Source organism: Micropterus dolomieu, linkage group LG18, assembly GCF_021292245.1.
Source record: "Micropterus dolomieu isolate WLL.071019.BEF.003 ecotype Adirondacks linkage group LG18, ASM2129224v1, whole genome shotgun sequence".
In the NCBI taxonomy this organism is placed as follows: Eukaryota; Metazoa; Chordata; class Actinopteri; order Centrarchiformes; family Centrarchidae; genus Micropterus; species Micropterus dolomieu.
Genome location: NC_060167.1, coordinates 5,079,688 through 5,106,647, shown reverse-complemented (window position 1 = coordinate 5,106,647; position 26,960 = coordinate 5,079,688). Strand labels below are relative to the sequence as shown.

The 26,960-nt window shown below is 38.3% G+C and overlaps 1 protein-coding gene across 1 annotated transcript in view; it reads right to left on the bottom strand.

Moving 5' to 3' along the window:
• The window catches only part of chd6 (chromodomain helicase DNA binding protein 6), a 108,890-nt gene that overhangs the window by 79,885 nt on the left and 2,045 nt on the right, over positions 1-26,960 (bottom strand). Inside the window, exon 2 of the mRNA XM_046028681.1 lies at positions 11,134-11,183. Coding sequence (XP_045884637.1) covers positions 11,134-11,163 — 30 coding nt within the window. The 5' untranslated portion in view covers positions 11,164-11,183. The remainder of the gene's footprint in view (positions 1-11,133; positions 11,184-26,960) is intronic.

Below are 26,960 nucleotides of genomic sequence, written 5' to 3'. Positions count from 1 at the left end.
TCTGCCTTGCAGATGTAATGACCCAAATTCCCCACAGATCAATGACGTTCATCTTGTGACCATTAAGCCTATGTCAAATCCCCACGCCCAATTTCAAATGGCTCCGTTCACTCTCCTGTACTGTATAAAAGAAGTGCATTTGCTCTGAGGATCAACTTACTAGAGGCTCTATCCTTACGTTAAATACAGTTGTTTCTGATCAGGGCACAGCACTTTCAGATCATATGTGTATTAAAGCTGAGTAAAAGTTTTCTGCACTTCTATTGCCGATACAATACCTGAGCCTTTTGCAATACCTTACGTTGAGGAACACAAAACGTTTATTTTTTAATTCACCAGCCAAACTTATTAAATGTTGCATGTTACCTAAATGCAGTCAAATATTTACAAAATTACGTTTTGAATTGTAAACTGAGCAAGGAATAAGTAAAAAAAAAAAACTAAAAAAAAATAGTAGGGTTGCAGTAATCCGATACATCAAATCTGCATCAACACCAACACTGACCTTATTAAGCAGATTGGCCATGACTTGATCGATTTACATTACATACAGTTTCTTCATCAATAAATCCAGTCCCACTGTCACTTATAATTAATTATTCAGTCACAACAGGATGTTAACTCGGATTTTAGTGCCACAGCAATGCCCAGCTTCCTGTTACCTTAGATAAAAATGATTCCCAAGAGTTTCAAGCACATTTAAATTGTGGGGGAAAGAGCACTGGTATCAGCACTGTATGATCAGATACTATAAGAATCCGTGCAGGGAGAGAAAAAGCTGGATCACTGCATCTCTGTAAAATGAGCAGAGAAACCATTCAACATTAGGTTTTGTTACCTGACAGTTTCTGTATCTCAGTGCTAAGGATCCACCGAAATGAAAATTCTTGGCCGAAGTCAAAGATAAGCGGAAAAAAATTGCCGAACACCAGCAAGTACATTCACATTTTTGCCCTTTTTTTTTTTTTTTTACTACTGCATAAATTAAATAGTCAAAATGTGCTTTTTACTCAGTGTTTCCCACAGGATTTTCGAGAGAATATGGTGGGTGGGTCAGAGGCCCAAGAGGTAAATTAAAGTCCCATAAAGTAAATTACATGTGTCTATTTACTTTTAATGTACACATGTAATGTATTTTATACTTTCTGTCAATATAATCCAATTAATATTATTTCCATATTGTACAGACACCTTATTTTGAAAACCGGACATTGTCACATGTGTATCCTCGCGCTAAATTCATCAAGTCCGACCCAATTTGATAAATAATGTTGTATGTGGTTCTCGAATCGCGCAACTTGAAGACTTCATATCCTCTCTTCAGGTCAGACTCTCATACTGCAACTCTTGTCTTTTTAAAGAGAGAAATGACGTCGCTAACCTGCCTGTCAGTTCGCACTGGTCCATTTCTGTTACCATAAAGTCTTAAATACGTGTGCAATACAAATGTAGGTGTGGCTAGCATAAGCGCCTTCTCACAAACGAGTGACAGAAACACTCAAAGCGGGTCAGACCGTTTGTTGCCTTTTGTAAGAAGTCAGCCACAGATGGTGTGGATGTGCTAAAAGACAATTCAGCAGAACAGCGTCTGCAAACGGCAATTTTTTACGTCTTTCTCAGACACTTTAAAATGCTTCCACACTGCCGACATGTCAACGTAATTGTTTGGTAAAATTTATTCGGTCTTTTGACTTATTAGGCCAAACACCGAAAGTGCTATTTTGCTATTTTCGGCCAATTAATTTTGGTGGCCGAACATTCAATGCATCCCTAATGCCAAAAAAGGCAATTAAGGTTTAATCCCCTAATAATAAACATATTCCTAAACAAACACAGTTCAGACAGGGCAATCCTGCTGTTTTAGTTTTCACAACTGACCACTGACTGTCATCAATACTGATCGATTTCATTTAGCAGGTCTATGAAACACTGCTGAGATATTGATAAGAAACAAAAAATGACTCTGGTCCTCAAATAAAGACGGCATCCCCACAGGTTGAGAGTTTTGTGTTGTTCAATACCTGCAGCGGGTCAAGTCAAGATGTGCCGCAGCTTCCACTGCAATAATGTGATAAGTCAAGCAGAAATTTCAAATCAATCCGTTGAAGAAAGAAATGAAAGAAAAAATTTATTCTAAAATATAAAACTTGCTTTTAGGTGGGGGCAAATCTATTTTGGTGGCCCATCCAAATAAAATCGATATATAATCCTTATTGTTTCAGCTCTGTAATAGTTTAACAGTGTAGTGCTAAAACTAAACAAACCATCTCCATTGTAGAGATTCAGGGAGAAGAGGAACCACGCAAAACAACATATATAGAGAGAAGCTACCCGAGCCTTTGACTGCTTTTCAAATAAAATGCAAAATCAGATGCAAATGTTTATTACAGGTTGATTGCACATACTGTAATCCCTCACACACTGAAGGGACATTGTCCTTCAGGAGAAAGAAATCTTACTTTCTTGTGATGCTGGAATCAACATCATCTAATCAACTAAAAGAACTCACGTGAGATTCAATCACAACTAATTTTGGCTGCTCTGCTCACATTACTCTCCTTCTTTACTATTCATTTAACAAAAGAACTCATTTGGATGCACTGGCCGCTACACCCTGTAAAAAGAAAAAAAAGACACGGGGCGTTATGTGATTGTGGGTTTAGACGTATAACACCTTTGTTTAATGTCAGTCAGCCCTTTTAATTCAGATGATTAATTTAAAAACTGTAAAAGGGTTTTTTAATATGTCAAAATAAACACAGAAGCAGTGTCCATGCTCGCCTCGCTCCATGTTCACTTGCTTTGCCTCGTTGCACAAAAAACGACTGGGCAGACACAGTTACGGGTAACCTAGAAGCTAAAATTAGCCGCTAAGCTAACTCAGGCTCAGTAATGACCCAAGCTGCCGCCATCCATCTCCACAACAACGGAGCAACTGCAGCCCACACACACACACACACCATAGAGGCATCACGTCATGGTTGAATGTGCTTACATGACTGACTACACAGGCACGCGCGCACACAGTTTCTTCCTCACTCCCACACTGACACTGCATGGCTCAATGTGCTTACATGACTGACTATATACACGCACATGACTTACAACAGCCCCTCTTAAACACACACTCACACACACACACACACACACACACACTCGGACACAAACACACACTCACATGCTTCACGGTTAAATGTGCTTACATGACTGACTACATGCATAATAAAAAATAAAACCCCACAAACAAACAGTCTGTTTCTCCTTCTTGCAAACACACACTAACACATAGTCTCTCTTCACACAAAAACATACAGTCTTTCAGACGCGCTTACAGAAGCACAAACACACACCGCTTCCAGTGACGTGCTGCAGTGTAGCAGGCTCTGCCAGCTCAGTAAAGCCGACCGAACACAGCTGAGGGAGGCTGCCTGCAATCACACTGCCTATGAATCAATAATACTGCCTCACAAACACCAACACAGCAAAACACACACACACACACACACACACACACAGTGTGTCTCTCGGTCACAAATATAGACCATGAGCACTGCAGTCTCATCAATGCTGCCGCTTCCGTTTACGGCTACAACACTATGCAGAATTAGAGAATGTGACTAACACCCTTTTAACTGCTGTTTGTCATCGGTGTGAAAGCTCAACACCCTGACCCTTCGACCAACCTGGGTTTCACACAAGACTAACATCCGCTCAAGTTCCATAAGAAAGGATTAATGAAGCCACTCATTTTAGAGCACAAGGTGGCTGGATATTAAGAGAAATTAATTTTCAAAAGGACTAAGTTTAAAAGACTATTGTCCAGATTAATCTATCATTTACCACAAAAACAGTGAAAAGAACACATCGCAATTTATAAGAGCCTAAACGATATTCAATTTACAACAATATAATAACAAATAGAAGCAGACAAGCCTCACATTTGAGAAGATGGAACAAGAGATAACTAGACCTTTTAGTAGTTGCCATACATTTTACCCTGCAGGACTGGATGTTTGAGACACTGACCATATATTCACATGTACCTGGTTCAAAGCGGCAGCGGCGGCAAGTTGTCTTAATTTAAAAGTTACTGGCACACTGCTCATAAAGCATTTTTCTCATTGCACATATTCTGTTTTAGGGGCACATACAAGAGCCCGGTGTGGGCAGAGATAATGAGCAGACTGCAGCGCACACACAGAACAGAGTGTCACACACACCTTTTTTCTGTTTTATTAAATCACACACTTTTTGCGGTTATGTAATCGCACATGACGACATCGCGACTAGATTAATCGTGCAGCCCTATTCAAAACCAGCTGTCTGCAGACCTTAGTTGCTTTCCTTACCCTCATTTGTCATCCCCTCTCTAATAAAAAGGCATAAAAAATGCCCCAAAAATACTATAATGGACTAACCAATAAATCTACTAACCATTTCAACCTGATCTGAGGAGCTTGTGATGAAAGATAGATAAAAGATTTAGGTGACGCAAGCTTTGCAACTTGGACACAATGTTCCAATCCATCTTTCACTGAGCTTAATATAGATCTGACTAAACTGAGCACGATGATCATCTATTACAAAGTGCATTTTAGTTTACATATCTATACGGTTTATGGTTTCTGAGAAACCAGAATAACATATGCAAAACTAAACAATAAAACAAGGGTCGTATGGAAAAAGGAAGACTTCACCAAAAGGATTGAGAAAAAAAATTCTTGCTCAGAGGAGAGCCACATTCTTGTTCCCAATTAAAAAAAAAAAAAAAAAAAAAGAAAAAAAAAAACTTAAGGAGAGGTAGAGGAGGAGGAGGAGGATTCAGCTGTTTGGGTGACTATGGAAAGATGATCAAAGTGCCTAAAACTAGGCCTCGGACAAAAATGAATTCAGTCTTTTCTCTGCTTTACCTTGAAGTGTAGAAAACCCAGTTTCACACTGCACTTGCTGAATCATGGATTGTGGTGGGGTGAAAATAAAATCATGTTTCAGTGTACAGAGCAGTTCCCTTTATATACATTCATCACATGGGGGGGTGATGTAGGTATTTTATGTCGGGCTTTCATGTTTAATACGTGCTGAAAGAAATAGTCAATTACTCCATTATTTAATCAACATAAAATAAATTATGAACAGTTTTAAAATTCTATTTGATGTTAAAGTCATTCATCAAGCAAAATGCCAAAAAAAGGCCAAGTTCCAGCTTCTAAAATGTGAGCATGTGTAGCTTTCTCTGTTTTATATCATTGTAAACTGAATATCGTTTGGTTTTAACTCGTATTTTTGGGTTCTGCAAAACATTTTACTATTTTCTGACATTTTATGCTCAAAACAATCGAATAGAGACAAAAATGAAATTTAATTGATCAATAAATAATGTTGCAGCTCTACAATTAATTGAATTAACTACACATAAAACACTATTTTAAAGCAATATTTTTTCACAATATCTCGATGTTTATGTTCGACTAGGTGAAGCACTACACTATGCACAATATACTGTACATTACTGTCAATCATGTCAGCTCAAAAAGCATCAAGCAAACTTATCAACTGGCCAAACAGACTTTAGACAAAAGTGACAAACACCGCCAAGAACACATGAAAACACTAGGGGTGTAACGATTCTCCAAATCAACGGTTCGGTTCAGACCTCTATTTTTTATTTATTTATTTGTGGGGTGCATTATTGTTATTATCATTAATATTATATAAACTAGTCTAACATGCAGGCATGTTCCCTCAGTCATGACTTTTCCAAAATAGTTACGTGACACACGCAGTGGACAACAATAAAATAAGTGTAGGTGCAATATTTACAAAATGTAGGCCTGCAGCTTGCCCCAACTTTAAATACAGTGTTTCCCCACATACTTTACCTGGGCGGGCCGCTCAGGTATATTAACAGCTGCCAAAGTATATTTAGCGACCCATTTTAGCATTTTGCAGAGAAACAGAGAGATGTTGTCTGGAAGTACGTGTTACAAGACACAGAGGAAATTTTACAGTCACAGAGCGACAGTGAACACACCATTGATGTCACTCAGTACCAGGTTGGTTTTGATCCACATGCTGCTGCTAGCAATGATTTTACAAAACGTACTACTGAAGAAAGAAAGCAGAACACAGTCACACAACGGTACAGTGAGGGAGGGAAAGAAAGAAGCAGGGCACGCCGCTGCGTTTTCAGTGAGAGACCAGGTGTGTGTGTGTGTGTGTGTGTGTGTGTGTGTGTGTGTGTGTGTGTGTGTGTGTGTGTGTGTGTGTGTGTGTGTGTGTGTGTGTAAAAGATAAGTGAAGAGAAAGGGAGCAAATTCAAGTAGTGAGTGAAAATAAAGGTGGAGAATTATGTAGAATTGAAATAGTAAATATAACCTACTAGAAATACAAATGTTATATATATTATTACACACTTAGCCACCGTCCCCCGCTGCCTCCGCGCCGCTTTATTTTTTTAATGAGAGCTCAACAGTACAGGGAGCAGGAGTGTTGCAGTTCTGTCTCTAGAAAACACTAAGTGGGCTTTTATTTGACCAGTTACAACAGACACACCAGTTTTTCACACAAGACTGTAAAACATAAATCAGACACTGTGACAGTCTCTCCTGCTTCTCCCTGAGAACACCTGTAGGACCACCAACCTTACTGTTTAGTAAGACATTCCTACTGTACATCTCCTTTTGAACAACCTACCACCACAGCTATGTTGTGTTTATGCCACAAGAGCATGTTGACAACATCACCGTCTTTCCGTTTTTTATCATTATACCAACATTGTAGCACAGCATTCTCTAAGCACTTCCAGAAAGACGTCAGTTCCTCTACACAGCCCTCTGCCGTGACTACGTTATCGCTCTGTTGTTTCATGTGGCAGGCAGATAACCAGATAACTTGATGACCACTTAAAATGTAGATGAGATACCAGACACACCATCACTGCATCAGAGATAATCTCATCACCTCGCTCTGTACGCAAGCAGATACAAACTATAACCCCAACTGCACTCTCCTAAAATACAGGCAATATTTAATTAAGGATGCAGGCGCTCTTCCTTTAATACTGATTACATGCTTCGTTATAAGTTAATGTTAAATATCATGTTTTGTTGTGGCACTGCAGGCCTTAATTGCTTATACTGTGGTTACAACCTAGCTATCCCCTGCTGGGAAAAAAAAAAAAAAAACTCATGTGATTGTGCAATTGATCGATACAACCAGTATTATGGTGTAGTACAAGTACAAGCTCATAATCTCACTTATTACTTATTGATTTAGGAGTTAATCGAAATGCAGCCACAAACACCATTACACCTAAACAGAGGTCAAATGTGAAACCTTGTGCCTATCTAAATTCAGAGTATGAGATTTAGCAAGCGTCTGCAATCATGCTGACGTCTCAGTGAGGCTGTATTCAGGCACAGAGGTGCTTTAAGCTTAATGATGACATCTGCATGCAAACATGCCCACAATGAGAGTGATAACATGCAGATGTTTAGAAGGTAAGGTTTACCATGTTCGACATCTTAGATTAGCATGTTATTATGCTAACATGGTAATTAGCGCAAAACACAAAGTAGGCTGAAAGGAAAGTCAAAGGTTTTGCAGATATTTGGTCATAAACTTAATTATTGGACAAATTAACACTGAGCTGATGACAACTCAGGGGGATGACCACAACACAAAATAATTCCTCCTCTGGGTAAAATAAACACTAAATCTCATGGAAATTCATCCAGTAGTTCGACATTTCACTAAAAAACAAAAATATTTATTTCAGTCTTGAAAAAAGTGATCGCCCGTCCAACAACCAAAATTTCCATCCATAGAGCCATGCTGCTAGCATGGCTAAAAAGAGTTTGACAACAGCAATTAGGTCCAATTTGTTTGCTGTATCTGGAAAAAAAAAACTAAATCCCATAATATTTAACAAACTCTTCAGGTTCAAACAGTGTTTACAAAGTCAGCTAACTATGAAAAGAAAAATATGAGTTTTCAAATTATTTAACTTGTTTGTCTTGGAACTTTAAGTTGTCAAAAGCTTTTTGTATATTTTGTCCATAGTAATCAAGATTTGATGCTTCGATAAAGTAGAGCCGGATTCGACTGCCAATCTCACAGTCATATCTTCACAGAGGCATTATGAAGCAAGGAACCTACCATTCTGGCTATATGGGGGAGCTCAACATTTGAACTACCGGTTTTGTCCCAATAAGTTAATATACAGCCTTTTATGAAATAAATAAACAGATAATGCTGTAAATAAAAATGTGAAAAAAAGAAGCTTTTAATAAATATTTTTAAATCTAAACCTGCACTAGCTTTCAGAAAACTGGTCAGAGTTAGGAAGCTTATCAGGTAACCCAACTCATCATGGTAGTTTGAGTACTTTACTTAACTTTCAACCAAGTTTAAATGCATCACATTCTTTTAAAAATCTCACCCCAACTGTCACAAGTGCAAAGTCAGTCAAGTCATGCCAGTAAATAAAAAAATGATGTGCTCCATTTTTACAAATGTGTCGTTTGTTTAGAGAGAACGTGCATTAGAACATATCCTTCAGGTCACTGTTTTTTCATTTATTCTTGTTCGCTAACAAACACGAGGAAGGTTTGTAAGAACATTAAAATCTACAGCAATTCACCTGTTATTCTGTTTTTTCTTTATATTAGAAATTTAAAGACTATTTCACTGGAATTGTGTTGATAAACAGCTGGTGACAATTTTATTTTTTTGTTAGCCATCAATGAGCAAATACAACAACAGGAAATTTTCAGTGATTAAGACATGAGATTTTTTTGTGATCTAATAATCAACTAGGTAAAAACACCAAATAATGATGGCAACGACTGAATGATCATGTTTTCCAGTTACTATCACTGCAGTATGGAGGCCTCGTGCTCAGCTGAGAGACTGCTGTGTCACATCGTACTTCCAGAAACTCTTGACTCATCACTCTGCTCTGCCTGACTCATAAATATTACAACCGGCAAGCCATCATCAAAATTCAACAAGGAATACAAAATACCTTGAACAGAACTATTCTACACCGCAACGAGCAACAAGGTTTGAGGACACCTGGAAATGTAACAGACGCTTTTCAGGTGACTTCATGCACTTCATGCTCTGTTGGATGTCAGGGAGAAACAGAGACTGAGAAGAGGTGACTGAATATCTTATGTGTCGTGGCATCTCAAAACTTTCTGTTATGGACTTGGAGGTACTGCTACATGTAATTAACTTTATGTTAAATACTGTCTTAGCAGAAACTCTATAGTGAGTAGTAGGTTTAGATTTCAGCCTAATAACTTTCACATTATGCTTATTGTCTCAATATATACACTTTACAGACCCATCAATGACAAAGCATTACGATGTGGGACTTTTCAAAAAAAAAAAGTGTGCATATAGGACTCTACATTTTTGTCCCATTGTGTGAATTTTTAAATGGAATCAACTTAAAAATATGCATTCGTCCAGTCCTTTTTTTAAGGAAAGAAAACAAGGTTTCATTTGGACACATTTGGAAACAAATCACCAGATTATGCAATTTATGCTAACAAATGGCTAAAGAGTTTGTAGCAACAGAATATTTTAAGTGCTAAAGTACTTGAGTACTGTTGTAGTACCACAGTTTTAAGGTGGAGTTGTGGTGGTGACAGACAAAATGCGCAAGAGTAAACAGTTTGTGCGTGGTAATGCCAACAATGAAGAGTAGCACGTAATCCAACAAAGCAGCTGACTAGGATCCCACAGACCACATCAGGATGTAAACACTCACAACATTACTTTTCTAACCCAATGCCCCCTTCCTCTCATTTTCTGCCATGCTTGAGATTTTTTTTACTAAAGTCCCATTACAATCAGGGGTTTAAAATTGGGTCTTGGACAAACTGCCAGCCAAAATCCATTTTTGGCAGATTGTTTTTAGAAAGTCTGGACACAAAAAAGCCGGGACGCTCTGTGTCCATCGCAATGCGACACACAATAACAACGTGAAAGATTGTGGGGCCATTTACAGAAGAATAGAAAAGATAACGAGGGCCAAATTCTGAAAATGTTTACATTCACTTTCCTTCTTTTGTCGTTTCTTTTTGGTTCAGCTGTGTTCAACTGGAGGTGAATGTTTTCATTGATTAGTAATCCATCATTGTAGGTCAAGTAGCTGTTCAAATGATGGCAACATCTAGTGTTTAAGCCATTATGTGTAATGTACATACAGCTCTATTTATTAACATTAACCTCACACCATATTCTAGTACATTTTTAAAAATTCACCATGGTGGTTCACCCTTAATTTAGAGGACGAGATGTTAGATCTCCGTTTCTAATACCACACTTTTGTTTTCATCATGAGCTGAACTCAAACATCTAAGACTTTCTCTATGTACACAAAAGGCCTATTTCTCTCAAATATTGTTCACAAATCTGTCAAAATCTGTGTTAGTGGGCACTTCTGCTTTGCAGAGATAATCCATCCACCTCACAGGTGTGGTATATCAAGATGCTGATCAGACAGCATGGGTATTGCACAGATGTGCCTTTGGCGGGCCACAATAAAAGGCCCCTCGAAAATGTGACACCTACGTCATTACCACAGCAACCCATGTACATATGTTGGTGATGTCTGGACGCACAACTCTGATCTCATCACTTATAAATAAAAGTAAAGACAGTCTGTCTTAAAGATCTGATTTACCTATAGTCTGAACAAAGCCTTAGAGAACTTTGCGAATCAGAGAAGCACAAATTAACTTCTTCTCCCCTCTTCTGGACATTCTCGCCACCATAACTGCTGCTCCCAGCCAGATGCCCGATACAGCGCACCCACTCGCCATTGAAAGTAATCAGTTCAGTACTCATTGTTGGTAGCATTTGTACTATAGCGTCCTATATTACAGAAGCTTCCAATTTATGAATGTAAACACTAACTTAGAAAAGACCCCAGGATCTGGGGTTGAGCTGCGTTACAGAAGGGCTTGTGATTAAATCAACAGTGTAATGCTATGCACACTTTAGACTGAAGCTTAAAATTCATGTTTTATTTAGTATCAAAGTTGCTGTGTGTGTGTGTGTGTGTATAGAGGTTTTTTATAAATAACCTACATTCCTAATGTGCACGCGTGTGTGACAAACCTGCTGCTTGTCCTTCTTGTGTATTTTCATCTTCTATCCCTTCACTGCATCTGGAAACACAAAACAACATCATTCACGTCACTTCCAGAAATGCACACAAAAATAAAACATCCAACAATGCAGCCATGAGTAACGTTTTGTAAAGCTGAATCCTAAAAAGAAAGGTGATTCAACAGATTCAAAAATACTAGCCATACTTCATACTGCACAAAACCAGTTAAATGTTAAATACCAACAAATGGATTACATTTTCAGTATGCAACTTATACTTAAAACCAGCTAACCTTTCTAGCCCATATTAGGACACCATTTGCTCTGCCAAATGTTTTCCAGCAATAACCCTTTTCACATTCCAGTTACACACATTCACTCCTGGAAGCATCCAAGAACAACTACAGTCATCTGCTGTAGGTCACTGACAGGCTTTAAACAGGTTTCTTGCTTAACAGACACTTAACACAAAAAACTTCTTTCATTGACTTTTCCCCTTCCATCTTATAATGCCCCTGTCAAAGGCTTAAACTGGTGTCATGGGTAAAGATGATAGCTGTAATGTACAATTCTGCTGTTTACCAACTGAAAGAGGAGGTGAATATTAAAGATTTTACTGTTCTATTGATGGAGAATGTTTAAGGGCGGCGCGGTGGTGCAGTAGTTAGCACTGTCGCCTCACAGTAAGAAGGTTGTGGGTTCATACCCCAGTTTGCATGTTCTCCCCGTGTCCGTGTGGGTTCTCTCCGGGTGCTCCGGCTTCCTCACACCATCCAAAGACATGCAGGCTAGGTTAATTGGTGTCTCTAAAATTGTCCTTAGACAAACAACCAGTCACACTCACACCTATGTGTGTGGCCCTGCGATGGACTGGAGACCTGTCCAGGGTGTACCCCGCCTTTCGCCTGAAGATTTTCATTTAAATAAATGTCTGTCACTGATGAAAGCTCCAGCATATCTGGGCGGCGACATTCCCGGAAAAGTTGCCGCTAATGCAAACCGAACACGTCCTACAGCAGCTTCACATTAAAAGCATTTAACTGATGAAAAACAAGGTGACTTTTATTATGAAGTGCACACAGGAAACGCAATGTGTTTGTCAGTGAGATTAGCACAGACCGGTTTGAAATCTTGCATGGTGGAATGGACAGTTAGAAGCAGCCACAATGAGCTGTTAGATGAAGAGCTGCAGGCAACTGGCTGCTCACATCTAATCTCTCAGCCAGGAAACCAACTCCTTTCACTGTGCCCTGCTGTTCACAGCCATGAGCAGCATGAAATCAGATCACAGTAGGATGGAAAACGGCCAATTACTGCACCGACTTCTTTATTAAAAACAACAATAGTTTGTTCTGCTGCCCCCAGAATTCTGTTACCTGTACTATTAAACCACACTTACTGTCAGTCCTACCGCCACAGGTGGCACCAAACGGGACTGACATCTTGAGGATTACAACTTTAAAACAAAAAAAGTATACTTATTCTATACCTATATGGCTCCACTTCAAAGACATAAAGAAACAAGAGGAAAAACAAGAGGGTGTGAAGGAAAAGAGAAGAGGTCGAATCTCCAGCAGCACTTGTACTGCAAAGAACTATTTCACTCTCTCATTACAAGCCCAAAAACATTGTCTTGATCTGATAATAAAGTTATACGAGGGACCTATTCAGACTTTTTCCCCTTCTCCCTGCAACTTGGTAGTAGGTGAACTTGCACCACAAAAAAGGGCTGAGTACCGAGCTTCGATACTTTTATAGCACTGACCGAATTGCTTCAATACAAATGTGTATCAAAAAATGTCATTATTACCATTATCGGAATCATTAGAGGAAAAGACTACGTTACGCCCAGAGACGAGGCTCACTGTTTTGTTTTTACTGCCAGCTGATTATCTGCACAGATAAGTGAAAGGGGGGGCTGTGTTCATGCAGCTGTGTTCATGAGGGAGAGAGAGCGAGAGAGATAGTGAGCGAGGGGTGAGCAAGAGAGAGAGAGAGGGACGAACGAGAGGCTGTGCTGCGCGAATAAATCAGCCTAGTAAAAAAAAAAAATTTAAAAATCGAAAATCAATATGCGGTGGTCAGCGCTGATATTGTGGCGGGCCGCTACAAAGAAATGAACTTACAGAAATTCCATCAGTTTCTTAATTTTAGTCCAGTTATCCAGGTTGAGGTAAGTGTTCAGAATAAAGACAGTGATTAGGTGTAGCATATTGTAATTAATAAATATGTTTTGTTAAATTGTTTTTTATAAAATTGGCATCTGCTTCGACAGAAAACAACAGATAGTTTCTTTTGAAAGAAATTCAACACATACATTCTCCACACACACAGCCAAAGGCGTCAAACGGAGTCAAAATAATGCAAAATATAACGGGAAAGATTTGCTTTCAGGTTGTAAAGATGTTTTACTAAAGGTCAACAATGTTTGCATGAGAAATTTGACACCGACTTGTCTTTGCACTTATTTGCACCTTGAAGGTCCAGCTAATAGAATATGACGTGCTAAAAGCAAAAAGTGTTTTTATGTTCTAGAAAGCACTCTGTGAGCACTGGTGCTTTATCAATATGGGCACTATCAGCTTGGTATGTCCAGCTGTGTCTGTCTTCCATCCTGAAATGGGAAATTGAGGAGAAAGCGTGGTCTATCAACATCTTTCAATCAACAGGTCACAATTGCAATCTGAAAACCAGACCTCCAAACAACAAAAGCAAGAAAATACAGTACGAATCACTGCAACAGATCTCAGCATGCTGGAAACTTTCCACAAATAAATAAATAAACAAATAAATAATTCAAGCTATGTTAATTAACTGGCAACAGAGCACAGGTTCAGCTGGTAATGCAACACTGAAATGGCACATTTTCACTTTTGGCACCGCCAAAATCTAAGAGTTGACAGATCTGATGATTAATCATTGGACAGCATTGATTTCCACATCAGGGATCAGTTCAGAAACAGATTCAGTATCTCATTTGTTAAGAATACTAGTAGTATTAGTAGTGCCAAAGTAACCTCTATTGTACGCTGCTGAAATACCAGAGTGACTCAGTTTTTCACACTAATAATCAAAAGTATTATATGTTTAACAATTCTTGATCTGTCCTCGGGGAAGAACCACTTGAAGATCTTGTGATTTTAACGGGTATTAAGTTATCAACATTACTGTAGTGGAGAAATGGGATAAATGTGTGAGGGCGGGGATTCCCACAAACGGCAACATGGTGAGAGATAAACCACCAGCAATAATTTAGTTTTGAGTTGTTGGGGAATTTGAACATTTATCCGTCAGTGGCTGGTAGATGTCCACACCCTGAATAGCAACCACTTTAGCTTTCACTGAGGTTTTAGTGTAAACATTGGTGCCAGGGTTGGTTTTGAGCTGCAATGACACAGCAAAGAGATGTTGAAATGGAATAATTTCAGAATAACCAGTACAGAACATTCTTTACACAGTTCCACGCTGTATCTGAAACGCTTTTAGAAAGCAATATTGCCGGTGGAGTTGGTCATGCAGGGATGTTGAGGTGGACAGGACCAAAGCAAATAGAATTCATTCACTCCATGCCTCTCTAACATTATTGAAATATATGGACAGACAGGGGTTTCGCCTTTAGGATGCGAGTCACCCTGCAGCCTCTGCCTACTTAGATTATTTTTAATTCTAAGGACACACTATATAAGAAAATGGTTTAGTTTTTTTTGTTTGTTTAGTTCAAGTTATGAAATCTCACATTTTTGCTGACAATGACACGTTTTGGGAGGGATTTCTAACTGTGAAAGCTAACAGAGACAGGAAAAAACCTGAGAAAAGACTCATAACTGGGCTCCCATGTCACTTATGATGTACATTATGCACAGTACTCCTTTGAAACATTAGGATACCCATGGTCGCCCACAAAGATCACTGCACGACTTCAGGGTTTCCCAGGAGAACAATGCAGTACTGATGTTAGATGTGGCAAACAAGTTACCAGAAAGCTTTAATGTCTGGTCTTTCCAACATAACTTGAAGGAAAATTAAATGTAGGCAGAGTGTCAGTTTTACCACTTTACCGCAACTCCTCCTAAGAAATGTACTTATCTGTCTGCTAATCTGAATGTGCATTTAAGCATACCTTCATCCTTCTAACATCCATTTTCCTCAGTGTATAAGCTTCCCTACACGAGAGAAAATCCCAAGCGAGTCAGTCTTTAGTCCGTTTCAATCTGTTTCATCTGCCCTTTGCAATTCCATGAAAATAAAAGACCCATTTTCAGTGAAAACCCACCATCCTACTAATCCTACTGGTCACCAGCACGTTAAAAACTGCATGAATAGAATAGGCAGTAAACTCTGATAAAAATCGCTGAAAAAGTTTGACGACTTTGCCCCAAAATAAGGTTTAAAAAAGCGAATAACAGACCCTTATGTCAGTGGAACCACAAGATTGGCTGAAATATGTTTCCCGCCTTGGCTGTTAAAAACTGAGAACTGCCATCTTTGGCGTTAAGAGTTGTATTGAGGATTCTTAAAAGTGTCTCCTCCTATAAAATGTCTCTTGAGAAACTGAGCCATTCCAAATCACCACTGAGTATTTAGCAGAAAATATCTAGGAAATGACAAGTACTTCATCATGCAATATACATAAAATTTTGTGCTGTGAATTAAAGCTGTTCTCATTTTCAAGTTGCATTAAACAAGTGCCATCATTTCCTGTATATTTAATTTTTTTGCAGTTAAGTACTTAGAGAGAATTGTGTGTTGATGATTTTATATTTTTTTTGTTTGTTTTTCATAAAAACTCATAAGTGAATTCATACTTATTTTAGACATGTTTCTCCTGTTACTCAAAAAAAAAAAAAAAAAAAAAACCTAAGCCTAATCAAACTAAGGACAAATGAACTGCAGTTAATTTTACCTTGATCAGCACTTAACAAGGCAGAAGAAGGTCAAAAAAACCATCACCCTTTTGAAGTGAAGCAGGAAAGCTACAATCCAGTTAAACAAACATCTGAATGACATGTGTCAAAACGTGTCTACTCTAGCAAGGTCCCATTTTAACAGCAACATTTTTACAGTGAGCGAATAAATCCCTCAAGCAGAGACAGTCTACAAAAAGGCACCAACCAAACTTAAAAAACACACAAGTGTAAATTAAAGAGTAAAGAAACAATTCTGTTTCCTTCCTCAGAGGTTCAAGAAACCAGATTTTTACTCCTCCAGGGTTTATTTATTTGTACACAAACTTTTCTTCAAGCACGAAACAACCTCAAGCTCTTTGTAACACTAACACCACTGAGCCTTGTTAGGAAGTCAAGTGTCTCTGAATATATGGTGGGGCTTTCAAGAACAGGTCGGACAGTGGGACAGAAACTGGTTCCACAAGACTACCCAACCGCTGAAACATCTTATAAGTACCCTGCCTGCCTTGGAGGCAAATACCTCCAACATCGCAAAAGTACAAAACATATATTTTTTTCACTACACACTCAAGGTTTCATTTCAGACTGTTGTAACGCTGAACATGTGACACTGACTGACTGTGACTCGTCATCACATGTAGGTCTACAGCTAACTATTATTTCCATTATTAGGGCCCTATGATTGCCACAATATAGAAAAAAACAGATAGAATTGCCGAATTGTGAAATCTGCAAACACTGAATCTGGGTGCAATTTACAAAAATCGGGGGGTTTCCTAGCATAAAGCATTTTTTTTAATCCACCTCATGATTACGCACTCTCTAATGATCAAATGTGCTTGAATCATAAAACACAGAATTCACAAAAAAAGAAAAGAAAACAAGTAATCTGGAAAAACATCAGGGGGGAAAAAAAGGATTTCTTGGGGCCCTACATTACCGATTAATGTGCCTCATCTTCTCATTGAACTGTTTCATCTATGAAATGTCATAAAACATTGGAAAACGGTAGTTAGAAAGTCCAAGATCAAAGTCTTCAGAGGTGTTGACAGTCCAAAACTCTGAAATAATCAGTTTACCATCATATAAACACACTAAACAAGGAAGACCACCATATCTTCACACCTGAGCCACTGGACCTACAGGGAATGTTTGATATTACAGTTGAAAAATTACAATAAATTAGGCTGTACATAGCAATTATTTTTTAATATCACAACTAAAGCAAAAACCTGCATTAAAAAACATTTTCCCAGTCTGTATGGATTCCCTAGACCACAGGAATGACAGAAATAGGTACAAATTCATGTGACAACTTTCCACAATGTTTGTTTGCACATGAACATCCATCCAGCATTACTATGACCAATTTGTTTTGGTAAAATATGTCATTATCCAGTGTAATTTCTAAACATATCTGGTAAAGCCAGGTTACATTGGGTGCTGCCAGTGTTGCTTCTAACCAGTCCTCTACAACATAAACAGGAACACTGTGTACTTTTTTATTCCATTGCAAAAATTTAGGGTGCCAATATTGTAGTTTAACAGTGTAAGCACAACACAGTGCTAGTGCAATGTAGACAACCAAATACATTTTACAATTCGCCCCTATGTCTTATGTTAGAGTATGTTGTTGTCTCAGGGTGGAACAAATGTATTCTACACATTTCTTTCTAGGGAAGACGAGAGTGTTGCCCATTGCCTTACAACATCTTCCAGATATATGCAAACATTATGCAACCCTTCTTGGTAGCAAAGTCAAATCTTGTGACTTTTGTGGAGAAGATTCATTCAACACATCTTCGAGCACAAACGCCCCCAGGAAGGATAACAAAAGCATCTTTGGAGTTTGAGAGGGTTTGCGTGATTTTTATTGTACCAATAATGTCAGACAGATATTAATTTTCCTGCTGTTTAAACTATCTCCGCTGTCCATCCAAATCCAATTAGGGCTGTACATAACGATTATTTTTTTTAAGTTGATTAATCTAAATTATTTTTGATTAGTCGATTAATCTGACGACTAATTTGGTGTATTCTATAAAAAAAAAAAAAAAAAGTTGCCTATTACTCATTACTCGAACATACAAATTTATCAAAAACATGTGTAATCAATAAATCAAAATTTTATTCAATCATCCTGATGAAGCACATTACAATAAAGACAATAGAAGCATATCTTAAAATAAATCAGATTTCCATGTCACTGATGTGTTGTGATAATAATAAACAGACATTAATTAGGCTACTTTATTTAAAACTTTAAAAGTTTCTGACATGGATTTATTTCAATATTGAGTAATACAGTAAGATAAAATGTATTTCTGCATCAGTGTGGGGAAAATAAAATAAAACAATTCACAGACCTGTACAGTCATAGATTGTCTGTAATGTTAGATTCAGCTGTTGTGCTGCAGTGAATATATTTCCAATTCACAGAGTTCATGGAGCAGCACGTTGTTGAGTGTCTGTCTAAAATACTCCCAAACGGTCAAAAGCGCGGTGTTCTAGCTGGAGCTTGTCTGGGGGAATCCCACTAACATCGGATGTACACGTTGACGCACGTAATGCAAGTCGACGTATTTACGAAATGAATCGCCCAAGCCCTACATCTAAGGATGCCAAATATTGCTTTTTCCAACCATCACAGTCAAGTCTGAAAAAAGAAACCATGTGCACAACACAACAGCACACAAAGTGCTGCTCCAACAAGACAGAAGTGAACAGCTGTGTGTATGGTTTGTACGCTGTTAATGCAAGCTCAACATTTTAGGCGGCGCTTGGGGAATCTTAATAAAACGTAAATCTACGTAAGAAGTTCGTTTAGAGATTTTCTTACTGCTTTTCTGGCAGAAGGTGACTTTTACACATCTATTCTATGTGAAGAACAGCAGGTACAGCAGTAAGTTTGAAGTGTTGTGCACTCATTCCATCATTCATTAGTTTATTTAACTTTATTGTCAACTTCAATAAATCTCCTATAGAAGCAGATGTACAACAGGTGATCTCAGTAGCGGATCATCAGCTTCATTGTGCTTCATGGAAAGAGCAGGTGCTCCTTATATTTTGTACACTCCGTACATGACATTCATCAGAATCGGCCTTTTGCTGCTTAACACATGGATGATAAAATGTGTGGTACGCTGCTCAGCAGGAGCAGCAGACACAGTCGGGCACTCCCACCACCTGTCTCACTGTACCATTTGGGACCAATGCAGCACCTGCACAGACGTTTATACCAGACTCATAACTGCCTTCTTTAAAAGTGAGACACTTAATCCTTCGGTCTATATTCTGTCACTAAAGTGATTTAATTGCAAGTGAGCGTGCCAATTAATTTTCCTATACACACACACACACACACACACACACACACACACCTGTCAACATAAGTGCTGCAAACACGCAGAAGCACAAACAGTTGAAAGCGGGAAAGTTGTTAGTGACATGACTGGTGATAAAAAGAGCATTATCAACACAAAAGCAACCCTCATCAGCAGAGAATCAATCAGATTACCACCCATACCAACAGATTACCAGGTGATATCTGGGAAATGCAGTGCAGACACAGCACAGCGATATCTGATCGGTTAAATGCTTTGGGGTATGCGGCACACCCACCGACACCAACACTGTGTACGCTCAGAGCTCTACTCTTGAGAGGCGGGGCCTATATAATGCATTACGCCCGTCATGTGTGAGGATGCGTCATGTGGAGTGCATGAAGTGAAATTGAACACAGACACTGTTGCCATAGAGACTAAATTAGTGTGAGCAATATGTCAATCAAGCAATCTCTTTGTGTACATGAACAATATCTTGCAAACAAAATAATATTCAACCACAAATCTATTTATTTTTTTTTTATTATCTGTGGGCTTGAATGGTAACTGCCAAAACAAATCTCATCCTGAATTAGATGGGTTTATTTGTCCTTCTTCTAACCAAGATCAATATATCTATTAATGTTATCATTAGCTTGTTGGCAAAAAAGTATATCCCTTCTACTTTCCTCATCCTGACAATCTATGGTCGACCCTTTGCTTGTGACACTGTTCATTGGTTGGGTAAGCTCGCTTCTATGTCTTTTGTTGGACTACCCTGTCAAGCATTTTATTTTAGGAAAGATAATAAAGTTCCAATATAATAACATCATGCAAGTAATATTTAGCAAATACACAGCTTCAAGTAGAGAAAGTGTGTGCAACTGTGTTTTATTAAGTCTGTGTTGAGTGTAGAGCTCAAGTCATTTTTAGGTGTGAAATATTCTCACCGTTTCTGTAAATGGAATGGGTAGAACGTGTGATTTGGTAATATAGGGTGCAGACAATCTATATTACATTACCAGGATTGTCTGAAATGGGATAGATTAGGCCCATTAGTACTTTTCTGGGGGGAGGGCGGGGGGTCACTGCTCCATCCAAAGGGGAGAATATACAGCTGTACAATTAACTGAAATCATAATATGTTCAATGTTCAAACAGCATTGTAATAAAGTACTGTAGTGCCGCAGAGATGACCTGGCCTACAAATCTGGTTCTCCAGATGAGAGAAAACATGTTTGTTTGGTACAGACCCCAACAAATGTCACACCATCATGATTAAGCCTGCACGATATTAGGAAAATCAACGATGTGCGATAACTTTGTACAATATTGCAATGACAATATGGGCTTTATTGTTGTCACAATAAAAACATTTCATATCATTCGATATCGATAATTCTGACAATGAATGTCAAATCATTATTTCTTTCAAGTTTAAAGGCTGATTTTTGCTCCTGAGTGAAAGATAAAGAAACCAGATGGTTAACTGTGGTTTTAAACTTTTCTTTATGGTCATGACAAATACTTGATGCCAAACAGTGGATCACATCACAAATCTGAGGTAGAACATTCAAAACTATTCTGATAAAATCTTTTTTTTAACAAATATGATTAGTAAATCTTCTTTCAGTCCCTTTTCCTCAACAAAATAAATATTTTTAATAGAAGAATTAAGTGCTTATTCATTCATGATTCAAATGAATTAAAACAAACATTTATTGACAATATACTGAATATTTGCTATATTGTTATTGAGGAAACTTATATTGCGATAATCATCATTATCGTTTTATTGCTCAGCCCTACTTGCAATAAATAAAAAATGATTGATGTATGCATATTAGCTGCCTGGTTTTATTTAAGTTTTAAATAATTAAAGCAAAGTCACTATATACACAATAATATCTCAGCGGAAACAAATCTAAAACAAACATGTCGTCATCCTCCATCTCGTCCTCTTTCTACTGCTGTCTTTCACTGCCTGTAGGTAACGTTACCGCTGGTTGATGGGAGCGTCTGGTCACTGTTCAGCAAAGTTTACAACAATGTGCCAGGTAAGAGGCAAACTAAGCTAAACAGACAACAAACTCAGAGCTTTCACTTCAGCTTGTAACAGTTTGATATTAGCTGAGCTAGCGCGCTGTGCTTGTGTAAAACACAGCGAAAGACTGGACAAAGCAGATTAAAATATCACTTTCTTTTTATGTTTACACTTGTTGAACAGGTGTAATGATAAAGTATTTATTGCACGTGTTTACAGTAACAAGCGTATTTACACCAAATCTAGCACTGCAGTGAAAACGACAGTCCTCCCATTCATTTTAATGCATGGATAATGAGGGTAGTGCGTTCAGACTGCAGCAGTGGGTTGCAGGAAACACAGCAGCCTTTGGAGAAACTCAAACAGAGGTCAGGCTGCATTGGCTAATCACCTAAGCCAGCGATCAGACCAGCCAAACTGCTCCACAGTCAGCCTGAAATATCACTGAAACCGGGTTGTTTCAAAGCAGTTAGGTTCTAAAGCACAAATAAACACACCCAGTCGAGCACAACCCTGCGCTAAATCGCCACAACGCTTGATTTGGTGCGACTATGGCCTTACATAGCTGCACGTAGCCACCTCTTACCTTCATATTTCACTGTCAATCTATGTAGGCCAGCAAATAGAGCATAGTGTAAATACCATAAAAATGACTTGACTGGCATCACATGAAGTCCCACTAGAGCTTTTTTATCCTCTGAAAGTTAAATTACATTTGAGCCATTAACTCAGTGTGCTAGGAATCTAGGTGTTCCTACAGGTGATACAGCAGAAGAAACTTCCTCACCGACACTAGAGATAACAGACGGCGAGAGCCTGTGTAAGATGTGTAATGTAAGAAAAGGGGAAATAGTGACGTAAAGGAGATATGGACTTCCTGTTCTTCTTGTCCCCACCAAAAAATGATAGCATTTAAATCTAAGCTGGAAAGTGGAGGTTGTTTTTTTTCCCGCACACACCTGTCACCCATGAATATTGATGCACGAGCATGCAGTTGTCAGAAATGAAACAACTGCCTGCTGCTCACTCATTTTGCAGCCTTATGTGGCAGAAGGCACAGCACACACCAGCGCATGTGTACAAGGCCACATCTGAAATCTAAACTCGTTTTTACAGCAGCTAAAGAACAGGGAAAGTCACCGGCCAAACACCCATATATGCAAAACTGTCTGGATCTCTCGGTTCAGAAAGAATCATTCCAAGTTGTAATTTGGTCAGACAAAGCAAGCAATGTGAAGACATCACCTTGGGCTAGATATTGTAATGGGCAGGTTTTTACTATTTTCTGATATTTTATCTACCAAACCCTGAACACACAGACAGAAATCCTACTTGGCCGCCTCAGTGGAAAGACCCGCTCTCTTTTCAATGACCTTATTCCCTTCGCTCGTACACTTGCCCTAGTACAAAAAGATCATAAGAGCCCGACGGCTGCTGCGTCTGAGAATCATCAGGAGTCGATTCACCTGAGGGACGAGGAGGAGCGGACGGCTGTGCTAAATCAGAACCAAATTCAGCCCAACAGGCGTGTGGTTTGCATGCATAAAGCGAGGAGAGCATCTTTAAAATGAAGACTGCTCCTCCTCGCGCCTCCCTGCTTCAGCTGTACGATGTTCCCACGAGGGAACAAACAAAGGGGCAGAGAGTGTTGTCAGTGGCAGCCTGGCCTCGGTAACAACACAGCGAGACTCAGCCTTCTCGTATTAATTATATAAATAATCGTCGCCACATCTCCACCTCTCCAGCATCTCCTGATGACACATTTTTCCTGTTTTCCTTCATGCTAAGCATCCAGCTGACCTACTGCTGCTACTGTGACATTGACATATTTAGACTATTGTGTGCTACATTTTTAGGACACAACTGAATCATCCAGCTCTATCCATTTATTGAACCACATCTGCACCACACTGAAACCATGGTCTGAGTTACTACATATATGCAGCTTACAGTGATGACCTACATACAGGTAATGTGTACATTTTAATATATTTGTTTACAGTACTACCAAGTTAGACATATCATTGCACACAAAAGAGTTGTTTTGTTTACGGCACACCACCATCTTCTTACCTCCCTCCAACCTGAGTGTTCCCTTTAGGGGGTAAACTAATGACTATTTTTATTAGTGATTAATCTGTTTTGTTTTTTTCCTTCCTTCACAGATTAATCATTCAGACAATAGTAAACAAAACTTCACAACTGAACCCAAGGTCTTCAAATTGCCTATTGTCTAACAAGTCCAAAACACAAAGATGTTATAATGATTTAAAAACAGAAAAGCACCAGCGTGAATGTGACCTTGATTTACTTTAAAGTGGCATAAGACTACACAATCATCAAAACTGCTGTCAATTCATTTTCTGACAATTACCCTATCAATTATTCAGCTAAAAAGGGACACTAAGGACAAGAGTTGAAAATTAGCAAAAGCTTTAATCTCACATCAGCACAAACGTTGTATGTTCAGTATTGGAAATATGTTACCTATGAAATAAAATTCAAATACTAATCCATTCTTTTATACATTTTCGGGATCAGCTGGTTGATAATTTAAATATGAAAGCTAAAGCAACTGGTGCCCTCAAATTGAAATAGCTCATTTCAATGGTTTATTAAGGTCTTTAATTTGCTATGTGTGTCATCGGTACACTAATGTTTCCCCTAGCATTGTTTTGGGAGATTTTCAACAGAGCTATACAGGGCATTTTGGCATTTCACTATGATATAAATATAATGTTATCTGCAGTCTCTGAGCTAGACTTAGCCTACATTTTAATATAAGTGTACAGCTTCCTTCTCAGCCTTAAACACAATGCAAGTGGAGAAAATAAAAAAGAGGAGAGTTTTCTTTTCCAGTTAATTGAGATGCTGAGTGACACTAATTGAGACAATGAACTGGGATTCACCCAGTCTGCTTAAAACAAATTTCATCTGTCTCCACCCACAGATGTGACAAAATGAAGATAAAAGAAATAACACACAGGCCATCTTCTTAACAGCAGTGTGTAATCCACGAGAAGGTTTTCTCATCCCTTCTTTTGGTATAAAACATAGCAAAACATCACAGTTTGACAGCATCACATGCTTCTGTTTATTGGTTTGGATTATCCTTTTGAGACCCACTAGATACATCAAGCATAACCATATGTACTTCAAGGTGGGAAGTTATAGAGAAAGTTATAATAGCTTTGTGATGTGCCAATAACATACCTGCATTTTCTCTGCATCACATTCAAAATAGAGGAAGCTGTAGCTTTAGTGTTTTTGACAAAGAAAGTTCATGAGCCTTCAGCTGTGTCCAAATCCACGCTACACACTGGAAAGTAAGTGCACTCAACAGTCAATATTCATACTAAAAAAACAGATATTTAGTGTGGTGTTGTTGTTGTTGTTGTACACTATTCTCCCATAATGCAATGCACAAAGGAAATGAAGGCGCTAATCACAGCTGCAAAACATTAAAACCACCTGGAGATGGTGGAGAAACAGCTGAAGGAAAATGTTGCTCTCTCTTTGAAGGTTTAAACGGACGGGGCTTTCTTAAGTAGTAGTTTCAATGACGTCCGACTAACATCAGTAAGTATCAAGAGTTTACGCTACACTTTTAATATTTCGGCCATAACAAACAACTACCAGAAGTTCGACACTGCTTAGATAGCGCATACAAATATGCAATATGGACATGCTACACATTAGATCGGTTAGATTCTCCAAAATTTAATGGTTCAGTTCATTTTACAGAAACCATGAGAACCCAAGTAAATTTCATACAGATTTGCTGGCATGGTAAAAAAGAGAGACCAAAAAAGTGGTGACTCCCTACTTTTGAAGTAGAGCTGAAGCAACTGGTCGATTAATCGAACAAAAGGAAATAATTAGTCAACTATTTTGATAATCGATGTATCGTTTCAGTTATTTTTTTTTGCTGGTTTCATCTTCTTACATGTGAGAATTTGCTGCTTTTCTTTGTCATTTATGACAAAGTAAATGAAGAATCTTTGTGTTTTGGACTATTGGTTGAACAGTTTCTTTCTACATTTTATTGACTAAATGATTAACCAACTAATTGTGAAAATTATCTGCAGATTAATCGACAATGAAAATAATATGTAGCAGCTCTACTCTGAAGCGGTCATTCATATTAATGTCGAATGTGTGTCCTTAAGGGTCCACCAATCAAAATAATCAAAACAAAAGACTCAAAACAGATAAAATGAATCCAAATTGTTAATATTGTCATGTGAAGTTCATTACTCACTGTCCGCTAACTTCTTTTGTCAAACAAAGACGCCCTTCAACTGATAATATTTTCTCTTCTTTCTGCAGTATTTCCCATCTTTGCTGAGCAAGATTTTAGTGCATAGGAACAAAAGGCCTGTCCAAAAATTTAGGCAGGTTGAAGTCAGTGAGTGAAGCAAATAAAAGCCTGGGATGTTAATTAATTACAGGGGTGCAAACTTGTCAGGAGTGTAAAAGGTGACAAAGATATTGCATCATTTGATCTGAATTCAGCCTAAATCTATTCACTGTTGTCCCCCAGCTTCCATCCCCCTTCTCTTGCAGGTGTTGTCCTTTCTCTGTGCTGTCTGTTTGTGCGATTTTTGTGCCCCCCCCCATCCCCATGTCTGCCCCCCTGTCCGGCCCGGTGACAAATCAATACATAATTAAATAAATAATAAAACAGACAAAGGAATATATTAAATACTCCCTTGTTAAAGTAAAATCTGTCTGGCACAATGGTATCCAGCTCGTCATACTCTACACCAGGCTGCTGGTCAGGACAGGTTTTTAAAGAAATTCAGCCTAAATCTACTCTAACAATAACAACAACTAATTTAGCTGATGCTTTTATCCAAAGCGTCTTGCAATTGCTATACGTGTCAGAGGTCGCACGCCTTTGGAGCAACTAAGGGTTAAGTATCTTGCTCAGGGGCACAACGGTGGATGTTGTGGTTGGAATCAAAACCCGGTCTCCCACAACAAAGACATGTGTCTTATCCACTGCACTGTCACCAATTTTGATTAGTCATTAACTCTGTGTACAGAACCTGTAAACAAATGTAATCAAAATTAAGTTTTATTAAATTATTTATTCGACAGATTAAGATCAGTCATGAAAAAACATTTTATTGTTTTCTATAAAAGCAGTAAAACGGTCTAGTGTGTCCCACTATACGCTGGATGGCCTTTACTCTGTTGCATCATTTGTAGTGTGTAAACAATATGAATGCTCAGTCCTCTTTATATATATATATATATATATATATATATATATATATATATATATCTCAAAGTCCTATACCTTCTGTCATCCCTTTGATACTGAAACAGGTAGTTTGTGCATATTCACATTCACTGGCCACTTACCTGTAAAATCTAATACAATGCAATACAACAGCTCAGCCACATATTCTACCTTTACAAAAGACATCAATGTTCAGGGTTTTTTACACCATCATATTAGTTTCATTTAACTACTGTGTATGTTTATTATAAGGTTGTAATTTGCAGTGGTGTTGAATTGGACTGCATTATACTGAATACTAGAAACACATTTTA